We start from the raw sequence: 15,196 nt of genomic DNA on the forward strand, positions 1-15,196 counted from the left end.
TCCGCAATGAGTACCTCGGGGGCTGGCACTATATTCTCAGTTAAATTGCAGCTGCCCTGGTTAATAGCAAACACCGAACGAGCCTCAGGATCAGTTTCCAAGGATATAATATCATCAGTGGGAAGAAGTATGCTAGGGGTCAAGCATTGTAGATCTGGTGACTGACTCAACCCCAAAGATTCTCTTCTCTGTATATTTATTTTTTGCACAGTTTGAACCAGATAGTTTTCCATAGTGTTTGTAGCAGTAACCGCGCCTCTTTTTGGCATCCTGCCACTGAGGCCAGGGAACTATTTCCACAATCTTACGTGTAGGTGAAAACAATGCCTTACTTGGTTATTCCAGTTAACCTCGCATATCCAACAGCGTTTCTAGCCCAGGCCCTGTCGCTTCCTGCCGCTGAGGGCCGTAGAGGGCCTGCCCTTTGCCCTGGCTTAGCCCCGGGCGTCCCGTTCGCGTCCCGCGACGCGGGGGTGTCTGCAGATTTATTGCGCCTGCTGGCGCTCTCTCAGCGTTTGCTGCGTCAATTGCGCGCCTCCGCGAGGCCTGCCGGGTGTTGTAGTCCCCGGAGCGGCGGCGCGATGCTTGGAGGCTGAGTGACTCTCGGCGGTGGCGGCTTGGTGTCCTGTCTGCTATGTGGACTCCTGGCAGTGTCGGCGTGGTAAGTATCTCTCCCCCGCTCTGCCGGAGTGTCTGCAGATTTATTGCGCCTGCTGGCGCTCTCTCGGCGTTTGCTGCATCAATTGCGTGCCGCCGCGAGGCCTGCCGGGTGTTGTAGTCCCCGGAGCGGCGGCGCGATGCTTGGAGGCTGAGTGACTCTCGGCGGTGGCGGCTTGGTGTCCTGTCTGCTATGTGGACTCCTGGCAGTGTCGGCAAGGTAAGTATCTCTCCCCCGCTCTGCCGGGGTGTCTGCAGATTTATTGCGCCTGCTGGCGCTCTCTCGGCGTTTGCTGCGTCAATTGCGCGCCGCCACGAGGCCTGCCGGGTGTTGTAGTCCCCGGAGCGGCGGCGCGATGCTTGGAGGCTGAGTGACTCTCGGCGGTGGCGGCTTGGTGTCCTGTCTGCTATGTGGACTCCTGGCAGTGTCGGCGTGGTAAGTATCTCTCCCCCGCTCTGCCGGGGTGTCTGCAGATTTATTGCGCCTGCTGGCGCTCTCTCGGCGTTTGCTGCGTCAATTGCGCGCCGCTGCGAGGCCTGCCGGGTGTTGTAGTCCCCGGAGCGGCGGCGCGATGCTTGGAGGCTGAGTGACTCTCGGCGGTGGCGGCTTGGTGTCCTGTCTGCTATGTGGACTCCTGGCAGTGTCGGCGTGGTAAGTATCTCTCCCCCTTTCTTGCAGTGCTTAATTTGTTTGTGTGCCGGGGGCCAATTTTTTTTTTGCAGCAGCAACAGCCTGATGCTGAATACCGAGGCTGTTTAGTCTTGATTCCACTTCTTGCATCTCAACTCCACCACCCTACACTCTCTGCTCCATTACCTCCCTATTGTGGATTCTATTTCAAACCTGTTTTCTCTCTTTCTCACAGTTTTTCAGTCTTTTTCGATGGCTCAAAGTCAGTGGCGGCTCCTCCGCCAAGGCGGAGGAGCACAGCTTCAACGCTATTCCCAGTAAAAAAAAAAAAAAGGACAAATAAAAAAGTGCCTGCCTGATAATAACTCGACTTTATTATCATTTTATTTGTGCCTGCTGCAGTGTCTTGGCAGGCGGATCTGCTCTGTGGTGTGCACTATGTAAGTGTGCATCAATGTTTGGCCGACCCTCTGGCACTGGCCAAACACTGATGCACACTTTGCATGATCTCCACCCAGGCTGCATTACAGCCTGGGTGGAGGACATGCCCAGGCTCCCATTCCCTGGCTGAGCACGGAACCACGGTGCTCAGACCAATCACAATGGGAGCCCGGTTTCTTCCTGCATCCTGTTTGCAGAGAAGAAGCCAGGAAGAGAACAGAGAGGACGGAAGAGAGGCAGAAGCTGGCCAGCCAGCCGGCTGGCAGGTAACTTTTTTTGTTTTTTAAACCGCCCTCCTCCCCCCCCTACTGCTGCTTCCTGGAAGCAGCCGCCACTGCTCAAAGTCCTAGGTCTGATGCAATAAATACTAGGACCAACCTTAAGAGCACCTCACTTAGGACAGAGTATTTCTTCACAAGAACTCTGAGGGTTCTGTTCATGATAAAACTTTGACAGCAAGAGGTCTGCCCTCAATTATGTAGTGGCAAGTGAGGAGTCTTTCCCTTATTATGTTGTGAGAAGGGAAAGCTCTGTGCCTGATTATATTGTGGAAAGTGAGGATTGCCCCTTATGCTTATTGTAGAGAAACTTGACTATTCATTATTTCACTTCGGGAAGAGAGAGACCCATGTCTAACTGCACTTTCCCAACTGACAGACAACATTAAACAATCACTGGCAAAGCCCAAAGTGCTGGCATAGGCAGCTGACCTTTTGGCTTTGTTAGTGCTTATATTGTGCATAGCCCTTATCAATAAAAAAACAAAGGCTAAAAACAAAAATGATTTTGGGGATCAAAAAGCACACATTCCATAGTAGTCTGTGGCACTGTAGACAACGAATTTGTGTCTGGACGTGCTTCTCATAAAAGGGCAGAACGCGGTCAATCACAGAGAAGTAAGGCAATAGCTGAAGTAGGCTGACCCACTGACCAGGCTGCATCATGTAGGATTGAACAAAAATGTAAATGATGCAATAATAGACCAATGGATTAAGATGGCTAGGTTATACATATAATCTTATTTCAATCACAAGGTGTTGGCTGACACAGACCTAAACATATAACCTACTAAACTTTACAAATCACAGAACGAAAACTATCAGTAAAAGTATGTAAATGACCAGCAAAGAAGGGGAAATTATTCCCTTAAAGTGACAATGAGTTGAAACATAATTCCTCTTGAGCTTTGCAAGGCTCCAAGCTGTCAAACCTGTGTCCGCAAAAACAAATATATATATCTATATAAATATGGACACTGTATTCTAGTATAGTTCTTGCTGACAAAATTACCTTCTTTACAAATTACTACTGAACTAAAGTCACTTTTCGAGAAATTACAAGCAAATTGAGGATTTAAAAAATGTGATGATTCGGGTAGCAGTGTGATTAAGAAACACAGACGCCTTTGTTGGTATTGTACTTTTAACAAGGCAGTCAATGTCAGTCCCCAAATGAGCTAAGGTAAGGGTAGTTTTGACCAACAAATTCCACAGCATAAACTAGCAAAGGAACCATGGGGCAGCTTCATAATCACAGTACGAAAAAATGTGCAAGGGTCAATGTGCAGAAAATTGAGGCTGTGGTGGCAGGAGAAAACGGAGGAGCACGAACAATGGTTGGTCCCTACCTTGCAATCCCAATGTGACCCTCTGCCGCACAGTGTGCCTTCCGGGACACATCTTTGCATAGAGCCAGCAATTAACGATATACTCCAGCACATTAGAGCATCTTCTTGGGCCTGAATTATATCTAGGGTGAATTGGCAGGAGCCCACTCTTCACTAGGGGCCCAATTACACAATTTATTTTTACTTTCTTTACCACAGGGGCAAGTAGTATGCACCCGCGCTGATGACAGTGCATTAGTAAAAGACAGTGTCTTTCACTGGAACCTGCTGTACTGCACTCAACTGCAGGAGAATGCCTGGTAGTCCCTCGGCCACTCATTCACCATCACTAGGGGCACTCTTGGGCGGTGCACTGTTTGTGGAACACTTCCATGTGGTGTATAGTCAGTGCGCATCCCAACAGCTTTTTTCTCTTGGAATAGAGTAATATGGATGTTACGGGCGCAATGTCAAAGTATTTCCTCATTTGCATGAACCTATACCCCATGCAAATGAGGGAATGTCCCATTGTGATTGCACAAGCATCTGGAGCCCCTTCTATCATAGCAAAGTACACTGGGGTTACAATTAATTAGCACAAACTTGGCCCCTGTAGTCCGAAGGTCATGACTAATTCAAGAAAACCAGCACTGAAATGTAAGTAAGGCACTGCAGCACAATAGGCAGTACACCTGGAGCACTGGGAAACACTGTATACGTATTGAGTAGCGCCCAGTCATAATGATCAGAACCACAGCATAACTATAACAGCACCTTAATGTTACTGACATCATCTTGGCATACTGAGTATTACTCTGGCAAAGTCCACCATGTTGAATAGGCCCCTGGTGTTATTTGTACCATCATGGAATATTTAAGCACTACACTGTACTCATTAACTGCACCATACTGGGCAGCACCCTGATGATATAGGCAGCACTCTGGAATACCTGAGCATATATCTACCATGGCTGCAGACAGATTTCTATTAAGCATGCACAATATTTTGATGGGAATATGAATGTATTTGCTGCTGTCGATTAGCAATGATCTTCGAGACTAATAATGCTCCTGGGTAGTGCTCAAGTGGCAAATTATTTTCTTGAGCATCCCGTTGAGCCAGAGCATCGAAGTTTGATAACATCCTCACACAGTTATAGCTTAGAACGTGTTGTCTGATGATATGGCGCATTCTCAATCTTAGACTATATGATTATCTCATAGGGACTGTAAGACATTGGGTTACTGTTTGAGAGCTCCTGATTGAGTCCAGAGGGGCCCCCTCTACGAACTTTGCAGGGGGTGTCCTCTCAAGTTTTGTTACGCCAGTGGCCTGGTCTTGCAGATAAGTGGATTATATGTGGCTTTGGAATTAATTTCTTATCTTGAATAAAGGGTCGGATAATTGTATGGGGTTGTAGGCAAGTCTAGTAACCATCAACCACCCTCGGGAGACTTGCCAAGGTACAGAAAATTGGCTTTGGTTGCTCTCCCTATACCTGTGTAGTTTACAAACGTGAATGGCACATCAAAATACACCTTTATTTCAGGTCAAGTGATAAGCTCAGCGTTTTATAACTCTGTTCACATCTGTTTGAGTCCAAAGAAAGAATTAGTTCAATAAGTATTTGTAATTTGAACCCTCTTACCTGCATTTAATTTATCCCTAAACATTGCAATCTAACATTTATAGCACATGTATAGTGTCAGCACTTATTTTCAATAACAAGTACATGTATAGTATAACTTACCTTGTGTCCATCATGTGATCCTCCAAAGAGAATATCCGATGCCTCCACGCCATCGAAGTGCCTGTCAGGTGGCAGACTCGCATTTGCCAGGTACGCCAAAGTGGGAAATATATCTAAAAGACTGGTGAAATCAAAGTGTGATAAGAAGTATATTATATACAATGTTCCGTAAGTCACTTAGTGCAAATGTATAAAAGTAAAGAGGATATCCATCTACTGATACAACATTAGAGCTTAACTAGAATGGAGTACTTACAGATAAAGGGAACTTTGTATGTTACTCAAATGGTTAAAAAGTGTATTGTAAAGAAACTCATTTCACTACAACATAACACAAATTAACCTCTTTATGACCTCTTGTACTCTTAACATGGCATATGTTCTACATATTATGTGCTTTTGTGCACATGGATACAGCCTTCAACTGTACAGTATGGAATATATTTCCTCAACGTGTTTGTTTATTTTATTTCAATGGTAATGTTTACAGTGTTAAAAAAACACTCACTTCAAAACTGCATGATACAACACCGCAAATACCTCTTAGGTTCTTTGAAGGAGTTTTCGATTTCCAAGCTGGAACCCACTTCAGCATTTCATCAATTAGAACTCCCAAAAATCGTTATGAGATGACTATCTGTAGCGTAAATCCAATATACTGTGAACAAAACCACAAAAAGCTGCCAAACCGCACTATCTTAGCCTCATTTATTAAGAGTCAATTAAGCGCACAATAGGACACCAAGGATCTAAGGACCACAAGTATGAATCTTTTTGGAGATCACGAAAGGCCTGATTCACCGAACAGGCCATTTGCACCGCAAAAAAAGCAATATTTTAATGTACAAAAGCCAAATTGTGATTCAGTAACTTGTTACCGAATCGCAATTTGTGTTTGCGAATTGGTATTTGGAAGTGGTGTGTTTAGGGCGCCACTTCCAAATACTGATTTGCAGTTGTATGTATTAATGTATCACAACTGAATTACGGTCGCATTTTTTACCAGCACCTCGAAGAAGTTCGTATCCATATGCAAACGGGAAGGGGTACCCTACTGCCTACTCTTAAAAAAAATAAGCTTAACGTTTCATTTTTCTTTTGAAACGCATTCCTGTTTCCTTTCAGGAAAATGGGTGCATTTCAAAGGAAAAAAAGTTTGCTGCATTAAGAAGCAATCACAGACATGGTGGCCTGCTGACCTCAGCAGGGCGCCATCGCTGTAATTGGTGTGATTGCTAATGGGTTGCAAACTATGACCTACCTCATCAATATTCAAGAGGTAGGTCGACTTGCAACCCACTAGGAATTGCTAATTGAAACTCAACAAGTTTCATTCATTAAGAATAGCAAATTTCTAATAGCGACTTGCAGAAAATCGCAATTTGGTATCCAAACATTTTGTACATGTGGCCCTTAATGCCTTTTGCAGACTCAGTTCAGTTTGGTCACACAAGATTGTAAATACCATACAAAAATGCAGGCAGGTGCTCTCTACTTAATAAGGTTAAAATGCTCTCTGTTAGACCTGGCATCACTGGCGTGAGTCTCCCCTCCATTTTGATGGATTGCCTCCTCTGTTTTGATATGTTTTTGCTGGTTATATGCTTTGGGCACTGTGCCACTGCTATTCAGTGCCGCAGTGCAGGTGCTCCCTATGTTAAATTGAGGTACTAATTGGTGATTCCATGATTGGGTTATTTGATTTACCTGTCAGCCCCTAGTACAGTGCACCATGTGTGCCCAGGGCTTGTAAATCAAATGCTGCTGGTGGGCTTGCAGCACTGGTTGTGCCACCCACAGAAGCAGCTTGTAAAGTGTGTCTCAGGCCTGCCATTGCAAGGCCAGTGTGCAGTCTAGCACTGCCATGTCGACTTGGCCAAGTGCACCCACTTGCCAATCCCTAAACCTTCCCTTTGCTTCATTTTAGACAGCTCTATGGTAGGCCCAAGGGCAGGGTGCATTGTAAGTATAAGGTAGGACATGCTCTGATGTGTGTAGCATGTCCTAATAGTGAATTACAGCCATTTTCGTTTTTCACAATTGAAGGCTACCTCTTCTCCATAGGCTAGAATGGGCAGTTAGATTATTAAATTCTTATAATCCTAACTGACTCAGGGAACATGGTAGAAATTTGAATTTAGTATGCCTGAACTCAGGATAATACAATACATCTTTTAGTAAAGTTGGTTTTAATATTCTGTGTTTGACAATACCACTTTTAGAAAGTAGGTATTTTCTTGCCTAACTGTTCAGGCCTGCCTCTGGTAGGTTGTGTATTCCTTGTCTGGGTTTGTGAGTGACAGGGCTGGGGAATTCCAGGAGACAGGCTGGGGCAGCCCAGTGGTGAATAGAGAGATCTGCATCTAGATGGGAGGGAGGAGTTGCACCTGGGTCCTGAATAGGGCTGGGCCTTCCCTCTACAATGCTGGCTCCACCTCCTGTGGCTTGTCTGATGTCTCTGCCCTGCACTGTGAAAGGAGAGGAGGAATCATGTCAACAAAGTGCTCCAGAGCTGTATCTTCCCACCCCTATGCTGGTTCCACCTCCTGAGGGGTGGCTGATGTCTCTGCCCTGCACAGTGAAAGGAAGAAGAGGGTCATGTAAACCGAGTGCTCAGGAACTGGTTTGGACTAGCTCTGCCTTCAGAGAACAAAGGATTTTGGGGTATAAATATTGGGACCCTGATCCCCAGAAATTAGATTACTTCTGGAACAAGAAACCTTTTGCCAAGGAGAAGAACCAAGGAAGCTGCAGGAGTTTTACTGCCCCTCTGCCAGTGTGCTATTTACAGGGTTGGCCTGCAGTCGTTGCTTCATTGCCAAGGAAAGGAGAAGGAACTTTTTAAGGACTTTCATCATCTTCAGAATATTCTCCAAGGTCTTAAACTGTGCTTGCCTCCTGCTGAAGTCTCAGGGACAAAAGACTTCACCTACAGCTACCCTCTGAATTTCCTTGCTGGGAATTCTCAACTCCAGACATTTGTGTGTCACTGGGAGCTGGAAACGCGACAGGAGGAAGCGTGTCCCCGCCGCAGCTGAAATCATCGCATCGCCGGAGAAGTGAGCCTTCGCCGCATCTCCCTGGAAGCGTGTATTCATCGAAGCTGCCTGCTGTCGCATCACCGGAGAAGCGTGACGCCATCGTGAGAGTTGCCATCGCATCACCAGAGAAGCGCGTCACAGGGCCTGTCACGGCTCCAAAGTGCAGAGTTGTCGCAAGGCTGCAGGGCATCTACGCATCACCATCGCATCGCGCATCAAGGGCGCCATCTTCTCGCATCGCAACCGGATCATCGCATCGCGGCGCCATCTTGCGCACCGCGACGGACCCGCAGGCCGAGAATCTACGCATCACCTCCGCACCAGAAAGGGTTACGACGCATCCCCTACTCTGCGCAAGCATTGAGGCCCGACGCATCATCTCCCCTGGATCACGGAACCGACGCATCTCCCCTTTTGCGAGCCTTTTGTTTACTTTGCATTACACATCCAGGTACTTTGTTGAGAACTTTGTTGCATTTATCATCAACTTGAACTAAGCAACTTTAATCATCCTTTAAGTAATCTTAAGTGGAGTATTGTGGATTTTTGTCATTTGTGATCTTGTGTTTAAGTCTATATAAACAATACTTATTTTTATAAAACCTGTGTTGTGTCCATCTGTACTGTATTACTGTGTATATTCACAAATGCTTAACACACTGCCTCTGAGATAAGCCTGTCTGCTTGTGCCAAGCTACAAAGGGGGTGATCAGGGGCTATTAAGGAATGTAATCCCCTTATTCTGACATAGAAGTAAGGGTCCCTATTTGGACAAAGGTGAATACCATTGCCAACTAGAGACCCCCAGATCTAACACTCTCTACCTAATATGGGAGAAAAGTCCCTTGCCCCAAATCAGAAATATACAAATTAAATTAAAGCAATGCGAGAGCTATCCAATGCTTGCCTGCTCAGGGACGATATTAGGACTTTTGGGGCCCCGGGCAGAAACGGAATGTGTGGGGCCCTTCTAATTTGCATACAATGTGAAATCACAGGAAATGCCAGTACAGGAAGTACCATCAATTGACTATGGTTGAGAGGCTTTGCCAGAAGTAATTTTCTTGGTGCACATAACAGTAAAACAATAAAAAATAAATATTATAACTAATAAAACAAGTAAACATATTTTTAAGTTCTACACATGGAAATACTTTATTTCAGTCCTTCGGTACAAGTCCTGCCTCCCAGGTGTCATGTTAGTAAATGCTGGCCGCCTCTGTATAGTGGTTGTTCCCAGAGTCAGTGCTATGGCATACCACTGGGATAAACTGCCCCAGGTTTGCCAGCTAATCTATCTGTTTTGTACAACCTATTGATTATCCTGCTTGCCTACATCAATCCCTTGGCAAGCAAAAAAAGTTAAAAATGTGGCATCCAGCAGGAGCTTGCATTAGGATCCAGGGCAAACATCTAAAATGAAGAACAATCCTGCACCCTGCCACTCTACTTTGGTAGGCCTCAGAGCACTGGACCATGGTTGTGAGGTTCAGGCGAGCAGAGGACTCTCTTGGGCCTTGCAGAACTGGATCATGCTGTGTGGCGCAAGCGAGCGGGAACAGTGGTGTAGCAATGCTGCCATGCACCATCATGCAAGCAAGGTAAATTGTTCATTCCCACTACCCTCTAGTCACTGACTGGACAGTAAATACAGCCATAAGTTTTGTGCATTGGGCCCATAACTCCCCTAGACCATGGTCCCATTGCACTTCCTACACTATTTCTAGGAACGCCCTTCAGAGGGTGCCTCTTGCCCTTGGAACTGTGCTACAAACCCCAGGGCAGCAGACTCCCTGACTTGGGCCTCCCAGCACTGGACTATGGTTGTGAACCCTAGGGGAGGATGGGCCTTGTCTGATCTCTGCAGCGGTGGATCGTGGCTGTGCGGTGCATGGGAGAAGGAACCAGTGGCATAGTGGAAATGTATGAAACAAAAGGGAGGACTGGGTTGTTCCTATATTCTGAGTGCAGGTCAAGGTATGTGGATGTAGAAGGGTGGTTAAATGGTAACCATCCAGTGGGTATCCATTTTGTTGGATATAATGGCCTCACACACCCTTGCAGGTGTCATGCTTCATCATGGGCCGGTGCTCCTCGTTGGGTGGGCGGTGCAATACCCAACGGGCTACACCTCAAAAGAGGGGCTCTTTATCTGAGATCTTTTTCCAACTGCCCATGGGTGAAGTGTGGGTGAGGGGCCAGGGGTAGTAGTAGACGGATAGTGAGATAAAATAACGCCAGAGTACCGGAAGGAATTTCATTCTGGTGGTCCCTGGTCGTTAACTAAAAACCAATAATTAGTCTAGGAGTATATGGAAAGTAAAGTGTTCCATGCTCCAGACTAAGTTATGAAGTGGTGGTAGTGGTCGACATGTTTCTCGCTTGGGACAGGATTACCCGCGATTCTTCAGGACCTTTTCTTAGTGCTGTCTACTGTGTAGCTGATCTGTCAAAGTATCAGTATTAGTATCAAAAGTATAGAAAGTACCTGTTTATACTATGTTCCAAGCCTGGTGTAGGGAACAAAAGGGGAGAAAACATTGTTTAGCATCTTATAAACAGGTATTGTAATTCCACATGTGTGTTGACCTGGTGCACTGGGTGGCATGCTAGTGTAGGTGACTACTAGCATTGACCATGGCGGTAAATACACAATTGTGAATAACTCCTGGTGCAGCTAAAAGAGTGGAGTCTTCAAACCGTTAAGTGGAGAGATACCTCGTGACTTGTTACAAAAGTGACTGTTAGAAACAAATAAATTTAAAATTTGAAGAGTTGCAGCCATGCTGTTTTAATTGCAGGACACCACTTACCTAAAGGTCAGTGGTAACATGTATCAGCAGTTCCTGGCGGGATCAACAACGGTAGGATGAGCCTCAGTAGTTAAGGCTAAATTTAAGGGAAAATATTTTGGCTGAGCGCAGGGTCCTGGGCAGCTGCCCATGCTGCATATGAGTAGCGCCGGCCTGTGGAGTCTACCCCGAGGCTCGAACCTTGGATTCCCAGCTCCAAGGTCGGCCGGCAGTCTAGCCTTGAGACCACATCCTCTCCAAGCCACGCGCAACAGGAAAGAGACAAACAGAAATTGAAAAGTTTGTGTAGTAAATAAAACTGGGGTAAATAAATTCCAAAAGCTTGCTCTAGGCAAAACCAGTTTTTGTAAAGCAGCCTAATAAAATATACAATATGGATTTAGCTGTAGAGAATGAAGGAATTGCATACTACAGAGCATATTCAGGTCGATGCTGGGATAGAGAAACTAGAGGAAGAGGAGTCTAAATCTACAAATATACTTCCTGTAGGACTCTATCATTGATTTTAACTCCAGACTCAAAGTACAATAAGAAGTTGTGGATGTGCGGTTTTTCATTTATGATGGTGTGCCTGTTAAAGCAATGGTTCCAAACATTAATTCAGGTGGAAATGCCTTCTAAAGCCTGCTTTTTTTCAACCAAAATGAAACACATCTTGAACAATCACAAGCGTGGTTCACCTTGTTTCACAGTGCTGGGTGGAGACCAAGCACAGGCCTACAGGGCCTAAAGAAGCTTCTAGTCCGCAGCTCCACCCAATCCAGGCGCTGCTCTCATGCAGATTGAAAGCAGCGTCTGGATTGATTAGGGAAGTTTCCACTTACACTGGTGCCCATCGGTGCCACAGACTGCAAGAACAGAGGGGACGCAGCCCAGGAGAGTGCATTTATTTTATTTTTAATGTAATAGTACTTTTGTTCAGTATTCTTCTTTAATGTATATGTATTTTGGGATGCGGTGGGGCACTTCGCTCGCACCACCACTTTTATATGCTACCAGACGCTCCTGGTGGTTAGATCCAAAGCAGGACTGTGTGATGTCGAGGAGCTGGTGGCTGAGATGGTTGGTGGGGCATATGTTGATGAGTTTCTCTAGCACTTTACCTGGGTACAGAAGCAGGGATTTAGGTATATAGTTGCGAAGGGTCAGTGGGGGGTTTCAGCCTGGTCTCTGTGAGGAACACCAGTACTGATGTGTTTGTGCAACAGGTTCCATATTTCCGTTGCATGTTTAGTGAGTGAGCGGGTGTTGAGCACCATGCAGGAGAGTGCGGAATGCTGATTGGTTGGTGACTGGTCAGTGGTCGAAGTGGGGAATAAAAAGTAGGGGAACTGTGGGTGGAGAATCAGGGGGCGGGAATAACCGAAGATTGGATCAGTGGGCGGAGTCAGGGGAAGTTTGCTAGAAATCGCAAAACATACCAATTTTTAGTACGTTTAGCATTTCACTGACCAGTTACAGCTTCTAACGTTATTTAATTCAAACAATGGATAAACATGTTTATTTGAGGTTTAATTCAGGAAAAAGCAAATACTTATTGGGAATACAGGTTTATGTAAAGCGTGCAAAATATAAGCAGGCACAATGGCATGGGTGCAAATTCAGGATGGTGAGTCTAAAAATTCAGGACAATAATTCAGGACAGGAGGTCAAAATTCAGGACAAAAATTCGGGGCAACAGGTATGCTTTGCAGACACATCAGTGGATGTCATGCAATAGTATATAAATAAATAGGCATGGAACATAAGTACAAGTCACTTTTCCTACCCCATCACTGCTCCTTCCCTGTCATTTCCCCTGTCCCGTCACCACTCCTGCGCTTTCACCGCTCCTGCCCATTCACCGCTCCTGCCCGCTCACCGCTCCTGCCCATTCACCGCCCCTACCCATTCACCACTCCTGCTCATGCCTAATCACTGCTCCTGCCCAATCACTACTCCTGCCCAGTCACTTCTCCTGCCTTGTCACTTCTCCTGCCTTGTCACTTCTCCTGCCTTGTCACTTCTCCTGCCCCGTCACTTTTCCTGCCCTGTCACTTCTCCTACTCCGTCACTTCTCCTGCCCCGTCACTTCTCCTGCCCGGTCACCTTTCCTGCCCGTCACTTCTCCTGCCCCGTCACTTCTCCTGCCCCGTCACTTCTCCTGCCCCGTAACCTCTCCTGCCCGGTCACCTCTCCTGCCAAGTCACCTCTCCTTTCCTGTTGCCTCTCTTGCCCCGTCACTGCTCCTGTCCCGTCACTGCTCCTGCCCCGTCACCTCTCCTGCCCGGTCACCTCTCCTTTCCTGTTGCCTCTCTTGCCCCGTCACTGCTCCTGCCCCGTCACTGCTCCTGCCCGTCACTGCTCCTGCCCTGTCACTGCTCCTGCCCGGTCAGCACTCCTGCCCCGTTCACTGCTCCTGCCCCGTTCACTGCTCCTGCCCCGTTCACTGCTCCTGCCCCGTTCACTGCTCCTGCCCCGTTCACCGCTCCTGCCCCGTTCAGCTCTCCTGCCCAGTCACCTCTCCTTTCCTGTTGCCTCTCTTGCCCCGTCACTGCTCCTGTCCCGTCACTGCTCCTGCCCCGTCACCTCTCCTGCCGGTCACCTCTCCTGCCCAGTCACCTCTCCTTTCCTGTTGCCTCTCTTGCCCCGTCACTGCTCCTGTCCCGTCACTGCTCCTACCCCGTCACTGCTCCTGCCCCGTCACTGCTCCTGCCCAGTCAGCACTCCTGCCCGGTCAGCACTCCTGCCCCGTTCACTGCTCCTGCCCCGTTCACCGCTCCTGCCCCGTTCACCGCTACTGCCCCGTTCACCGCTCCTGCCCAGTTCACCGCTCCTGTCCTTTCATTGCTCCCGCCTGGTTACCGCTCCTGCTCATGCCTAATCACCACTCCTTCCCTGTCACTTTTCCTGCCCGGTCACTTCTCCTGCCCCGTCCCTTCTCCTGCCCCGTCCCTTCTCCTGCCCCGTCACCTCTCCAGCCCCGTCACCTCTCCTGCCCCGTCACCTCTCCTGCCCCGTCACCTCTCCTGCCCCGTCACCTCTCCTGCCTGGTCACCACTCCTGCCCGGTCATCACTCCTGCCCGGTCACCACTACTGCCCGGTCACTACTCCTGCCCGGTCACCTCTCCTGCCCTTTCACTGATCCTGCCGTTCACTGCTCCTGTCCGGTCAGCACTCCTGCCCGATCACCGCTCCTGCCCCATCACTTCTCTTGTCTGTCGATTGCTCCCTTTATGAGATAAAATGATACTTATGAGGTGCAAGCTCTGACCAGGTGTCAACATTATAATAATGACAAAATGGTGAAATAATGCTGCCACAACATGTGTACCGTTAACCTGCATTGTTTGCCTTTTATTTCCACATAAATTAGTTAACTTAATTATAAGATGTCAGCTCATTTTCTATAAATCCATCTTCAGATGCATAATTTACAGATTTAAACAAGTGTTTCTAGGTCTATCGGATCAAAAAGATAACAGCATTTGACGAGGTTGCAATGGCCACAAGTTCAGGTAGGTTTACTTCCGGCCTGTTGAGCATGCAGCAGGGCTATACGCGACTGGCTTGCTTTAAAGTAAGGTTTTCCTAATTGCTGCAAAAAAGACATACAGTGGATGTTAAAGTCCAATCCCCAGACATATGGGATGGTGGTGCTACTTGTTGAGGTAGTGTGCTTCTAGTTTTTTGTCTAACCGGAGGAAGGACAAACAGCATCAGAGGGCTAGTGAGATTTCCCATTTATTTATGGTAGATAAGGTTTCATTCTCCAAGTTGCACATGACCATTAACTAGTTCCAAATTAGGTTCAGTAAAAAGACTTCAGAATTGTTAAATCCAGCCCACAAAAATTATAATCTGAATCCCACTGCAGACTACTACAACTATTCATATCTATTTCCAGTTATCTTCATTGTTTTTTAAATAACCTAGTCACCTCCCAGCACAATGCTGCTTAGGCCTCTATTACGAACAGGTCAGTGTTTTGCGACACCTGTGCAAACACATCTGAGAAGGTTGGAAGTTATGAGCTGGTTGGCATTTACTACATCTGTTATTTAGAGGGTGCGATAAACTCACCATTCCTTAAATGTCTGTAGGGCAAACCTGCCGAAACTGAACATAGGAAAATTAAGTTCTATAAATTAGCAGGTTTGGTGCGGTTTAAGCACCAAATCTGAATGTTACTCCCGAAAAACTTACAAAAAGGTGCTATTTGTCACACCTGACAAATAAGTGCGCCGAATGTAAAGACAGATGACACACTGTGGTA

The 15,196-nt window shown here is 46.9% G+C and overlaps 1 protein-coding gene across 1 annotated transcript in view; it reads right to left on the reverse strand.

The window, feature by feature from the left end:
* Nucleotides 1–15,196, reverse strand: part of ARSG (arylsulfatase G) — a 902,795-nt gene that overhangs the window by 78,784 nt on the left and 808,815 nt on the right. The window contains exon 9 of the mRNA XM_078654296.1: nt 5,087–5,207. Within this exon, the coding sequence (XP_078510422.1) occupies nt 5,087–5,207 (121 nt within the window). The remainder of the gene's footprint in view (nt 1–5,086; nt 5,208–15,196) is intronic.

This window comes from Lissotriton helveticus, chromosome 7 (genome assembly GCF_964261635.1).
Source record: "Lissotriton helveticus chromosome 7, aLisHel1.1, whole genome shotgun sequence".
Taxonomy (NCBI): Eukaryota; Metazoa; Chordata; class Amphibia; order Caudata; family Salamandridae; genus Lissotriton; species Lissotriton helveticus.